The sequence below is a fragment of the Haliotis cracherodii genome, unplaced genomic scaffold (genome assembly GCF_022045235.1).
Source record: "Haliotis cracherodii isolate W230 unplaced genomic scaffold, xgHalCrac1.p SCAF_5, whole genome shotgun sequence".
Lineage (NCBI taxonomy): Eukaryota > Metazoa > Mollusca > Gastropoda > Lepetellida > Haliotidae > Haliotis > Haliotis cracherodii.
This window is the reverse complement of record NW_027266308.1, coordinates 1,151,594-1,157,261: the sequence shown is the minus strand read 5'-3', so window position 1 is coordinate 1,157,261 and position 5,668 is coordinate 1,151,594. Positions and strand designations below refer to the sequence as shown.

The following is a 5,668-nucleotide window of genomic DNA, read 5'->3' as shown; positions in this document are numbered from 1 at the left end:
GTTGTGTCCCTTGGGCACTCCAGAAACGTAGAGATTGCGGGTTCGAATCCTGGTTCGCCCCGGTTATGTTTCTAGGTTTGTCAGCAACGTGCCCGTTCTCGTGGGTTTCAACAAAGTGGTGAACTTCTTGGACATGCCTCACTTCGGGCTTTCCTCCAACATTAAGCTGACAGGCCCACATGTAACTGGAATACTATACACTCCAGCTTGATAACGGTGTAAGAATATAAATCCCAACGTCGCTAAATGCAACAAACCAGAAGTTGCTATATGTAAAGTTGCATGTTTTCTTCTTCACTCACCAACTGCTGCGGGCGGTTGTGTAGCCTAGCAGTTAAAGCGTTCGCTTATCACGCCGAAGACCTGGGTTCGATTCCTGACATGGGTACAATGTGTGAAACCCTTTTCTGGTGTCCCCAGTCGTGATATTGCTGGAATATTGCTAAAAGCAACGCCAATCAAACAGTAAACTGAAAGACTGTTCAAAGGAGCTTTTAAGCTCAGATCTGTACAGAGGAACTCGCCCTGCTTTTAACATGTTCAAGTCACTTGTTCAGTGTTAAATATTGAGATGCATTTTGCATGCATCATGATTGGTCACTATTGTCAATTGTCATTGCTATCAGATATTCAATTTCAAAGTCCCTAAAACACATGAATGATATTAAACAGTATATATTCCTTTGTTTCAGATGGCAGCCGCCAGAAAGCTGGAGAGTCTGAATGAGAACTTCTTGACCTGTTCCATATGTATGGAGGGATACAAAGACCCCTGTACTCTGACCTGTGGCCACACCTTATGTAAGGGCTGCCTCGGGAAAATCCTGAAGACTAGACAAGACGCCATCAGAGCCAAGTCCCTCCCGTGTCCCTACTGTCGTCAGATGACCCGAGTTCCCCAGCCTGATAGGCCAGTGGAGGAGTGGGTGAAACAGATCAAGCCTAGTCTCCTCATGCAGGGACTTCTGGACACTCTAGCCTGTGGGAAAAATATTGATCATGGTAAGTAAATGTGATCTAGAAGAAACCGAAAGATCACAATATTCTTCCTAAGATCCCTGGCCACATCTCACCTAAAGACGGTATCAGTTGCCACGCTGCCAGGTGCCCGACATTAAAGGGATAAAAGAGGGACTGGTAGACATTAAAGTCAGTAAACTGTGTGTGCGTGGGGTATCTATGTTAAACTCCACTATCTCAGTGAGCTGCTACTATAAAACCCTCTTGTATCCGGACAGTTGTTAAACCTCTGTTTTGAATTACACCGTCGTCGATTCAGGTTTCACTGAAACCAAAAAAACAAAATAGAATATCTTAAAGGAGATGGACTGTGACGCTATCATACAGCAGGTTTGCTTTCCTGAATGACCGAGGTAATACCAAACCAGGTTCAGCTTATGTACGTTCATGCGTCATCAAAATGGTGATGGAAAACTGCTTATTGTAGATTAATGTAATCAAGACGAAACTGAGGGGTTACCTATATTTAGAATAAACCTTGGTCATTTTAGTTTCGAAATCTATACATGTAGATTATCCAAGGGTACAGAAACTTTCCGGACACTGTGTACGTTGAACTACACAATGATCAGAATTAACATTTACACTTGATTCTCCCTATGTACATTTATATCTTCCATCAAACGTTATCTCAATATTGTGTTAAACATTGTACGTTTGTTGTGGCAGGTTTATCCATGACTTGTTCAGATACAGAAAATCGCTGCCATCCCTGCCAGGATCTTGGAGAAAGTCATCCGGCCAACTCCTACTGTCAAGACTGTGATGTGCCGCTCTGTGAGAGATGTGTGAGGATACATGCATCTCTTCCTTCTATGTCAAACCACGTGATTGCTGACCTTGGTGGAGCAGTGAAGGTCACTAGACGACAGAGGTGCTGGGAACACAACGAAGTCATGGATTTCTGCTGCAGAGACTGTAATAAAGCAATATGCCCCAAGTGTTGTATTATATACCACCGGAGATGCGACTCTGTGGACACTATTCAGTCCATGATATCTGAGATGAGAAGTGTTCTTACACACAATAAGGGATTGATTACACAGAGCTTTGACGACACAGGCAGATCACTTCAACAACACAGATCACAGATTGATGAGATCAGCCACAACAAAGACAAAATAAAGTCACAGATCCGACAGGCCTCACAGAAAGCCATGGACGTGATTAAACAGAAAGAGAAACAGCTGCTGGAGGAGCTGAATGAGATGACAGAGAAGCAGTCTGGACAACTGAGGGGGCGGATAGAGTCGGGGGAAATAGACATGCAGATGTATCAACAATACATCGAGTACATCACCCAGGTGTTGAAGTCTGGGAGTGAGACTGACATGTTTGACATTTACCAGATGTGTCAGTCAGGGGCAATCAAGGAGGCAACAGACAGGGATGTCACTTTCACAAGTAGCATTGCCGATACAAAACTTATTTTTATAAGTGAAATAGATGAAGATAAATTACACAAGGATGTACAACTTGGTAGATTTCAACAGAACGTTTGTGGCGTCATGGATACGCGACGTGGTAAAATACAGAGTAGCACATTTGACGTCATGTGCAGACCAGTTTTACACAAGACAGTCGGCATTAGGGTCGATGGCGACAGGGAGCAGCCGGATCCACGTGACGTCACAGTCCTGGTTGTGGATCTTGAGGAGACACTGGTGGTCAGTGACTACAACAATAAATGTCTGAAATCCTTCTACACAAAGAATAACATATCACGACACAGTAAACTGGATCTTGCAAGTCACCCATACACTGTGACGAGGCTGAGTGACAACCAGGTGGCTATATCATTCTGGCCACACAATGTTATTGTAATAGTACGGGTGACCCCTGACCTTGTACTAGAGTCACGTGTCACAACAAAGAAGGCGTACAAATGCCTAACAGCCATGAGTCCTTCAACATTAGCAGCCGGTTGTTGGGATCCTCCCTGTGTTGATATCCTGGATGTATCGGGGAGAGTGATGAGGTCAGTCAGTAGATACAACTCTAGGAAGAACCTGATATGTAGCCCCTGCTTCCTCTGTGCTACAGACAGGGGCAACATCTTGGTGTCAGATGCTGTGTCACACACTGTCTACTGTATCACACCAGAGGGAGGTGTTGTGTTCACCTACAGCCTTACAGGAGAGAGGAGACTGGGAAGCACACGAGGTATCACAACTACCAGCACAGGAGACATCCTGGTGGCGAACTTCTCGTCACACAGGGTGATACTACTGACAGCAGCAGGGGAGTTTGTCAGAGACCTGCTGACGTCACAGGATGGACTACAGTATCCATGCGGCTTGATGTTCTGTGACTGGAAACTGTATGTGGTGGAATACAGTGGAGATGCTGTGAAGGAATTCAACTGCAGTATTCCCCAGTAAGACCCCAGGAAGCAAAACATATTCTGATCGTGCGCAGATTTTTTATAATGAAAATTGAGAAATATGCACAAAATGAACAGTTAGTTTTGTGTAAAATACCAAAACGCCAAACTCATTTGAACATAGATTACAGTGAATGAGTGAATATGATAATACGCCGCTTTAAGCAGTATTCGAGCAAAACGTGGGCACATTGTAGCTGAGACATCGGCAGGACGAGCGAACATTTGTTTCCGCATACAAATGACAAGCACATACATAATGGATTATTAGATCAGTTGTTTTGGCACTTTTCAGATAAATGTGGGGACAAGACCGACATTATGCAGGTCTTAGACGTTTACAACTGTTAAGAAACCAACGAGCAGTGAAACGGTGCTGACGAACCGTGAAAATTAATCAGGGCGAATCTGGGATTCAAACCCACGACTATAGGTTCCTGTCACGTCCAAGGGACGCAACTACGTACATCAAATCTCGACGCCACAGGGTACCACATACGTTCTGTGAGGCTAAGGAATTTAACCCTGAATATTGCACTTACTCAAAGAGCAACACGTTCACTTACATCATCCAGAAAGACTGTTTACTACCGTTTCTATCAGTAACTCTCGCTGATAATACTTTTACTGGTGCTTGAGGAATCCACCTAAATACTATATAAACATTAAGTATGTATTTAATGACTGTAGAAAATGTATGTATTTTTTACTATACAGCTACATTTCATTGGTGGGTTTTAATATAATTTATATGTTTTAATAATGTTTTAACAAGTGTCTCGTAAGCTTTACCAGACTGGATATTGCACATCTTATTGTTTAAATAGCATCTTATATTTATATTATGTATACTATGTGACACAATAATATAATATATCTTTTCTTATCTTTTCTTACATTTACTAATGCCTACACACTTCAGCAATTTGTAGACTGATTGGATAACCACTATCATTAATGTGAAAGTCATATTTCATGTATATTGAATAAACTTTTCAGTAATATGCGCAGTTTAATGGTCCATTGGTGAGTTTGTTTGTTCTTTAACGCCACACTCAGAAACATCCCAGCTATAAGGGCGGTCTGTAAATACTCGAGTCTGGAGTCAGCGAGCCTATCCACCCGATTCCGTAGGTCGCCTCTCACGACAGGCAAGCTGAAGACCAATTCTAACTAGGAATCTTCACGGGGTTGATGAGCCATTGATGAAGTCAAGTTTCACTATCAACTGTGAACAATATTTCTTCCATTGTTGTGTGTTTAATCGCATATCTTTTCATCCATGAGCGCGCTTCGTATCTGAATTCCATCTGTGAAAGAAAAGACACATGACTTGTCTCCCTTTGACCACGTAATCAGTGCCAAATGTTTGTTGAAGGAACAGATTTCATATATGTTTCCAGGATATACAAAGAAAAGGATCTTGATTATATATGTGTGTGTTACCATCTCTCTACGAAACGTGTTTGAACTGTCAACAAATACCATTCACGGCTACGTTTGATAAGAACAGGTAGGCGCTCTAAATGAAGAAGGAAAACATCCAATCCCATGTATGCTATGTAGTAGCTAACAGGCGTCGCAAACATAGTGTTAAATCAATTTTAATCTTCATTTGCGAAAGCATGAAAAAAATGTACTTTTAACGGCGTCAATCGTTGCGTTGCTTGGGCACACCAGAAACCTATGACTGTGGGTTCGAATCCCGGTTTGCCCCAATTACGTTTCTAGGTTTGTCAGCACCATACCGTGCTCATGGGTTTCACCAAAGTGGTTAACGTCTGAGACCTGCATCATTTCGGCCTTCCTCCCACATTAAGCTCATGCGCCGCAATATGACTGAAATACTGTTAAAAGCGGCGTTACACCCAACTCATTCACTCACTCAATAATTTTGCAGGCCGACAAATGTAAACAGACAAGAATGCCCTGCCCATGTGCTTGGAAAATCAATTGTCGAGATTTTTTTTCGATTGTACAAATCGATATATGAACCAGGAAGAGACACTTGTACTTTGATCTTTCATCAATTCATATATCAATCCTATAAACCCGATTCTTGTATTCTTGATGACATTCACTCATGACAATGCTGAAAAAACAAAATGGGTGGCTGGGTGGGTGAGTGGCTGGGCGAGTGATTTATAGTCATTATAGGTTATCTTACTGATGGTATTGAATAGGGTGATGGATATCAATACACAAATCTATAAGGCACAGATGACGATGCTTTCCTGGGTCAGAGTGACCATCCACGATGCTGTT

At 42.4% G+C, this 5,668-nt stretch overlaps 1 protein-coding gene across 1 annotated transcript; it reads left to right on the top strand.

Annotated features, from left to right (window-relative positions):
* The first annotated feature begins 683 nt into the window (after positions 1 to 683).
* On the top strand, positions 684 to 4,418 carry LOC139442842 (E3 ubiquitin-protein ligase TRIM56-like). Its single transcript, XM_071223744.1, has 2 exons — positions 684 to 1,002; positions 1,690 to 4,418. Exons 1-2 carry the CDS (start codon positions 693 to 695, stop codon positions 3,399 to 3,401), a joined length of 2,022 nt encoding a protein of 673 aa, XP_071079845.1. The 5' UTR covers positions 684 to 692; the 3' UTR covers positions 3,402 to 4,418.
* Positions 4,419 to 5,668: the final 1,250 nt, after the last annotated feature.

Bases quoted from the DNA above. Each gene is read 5' to 3' on its own strand.
- LOC139442842 (XM_071223744.1), top strand. From the start codon at position 693: ATGGCAGCCGCCAGAAAGCTGGAGAGTCTGAATGAGAACTTCTTGACC. The intron at 1,003-1,689 runs GTAAGTAAATGT...TTGTTGTGGCAG, and splicing joins TGGGAAAAATATTGATCATG to GTTTATCCATGACTTGTTCA.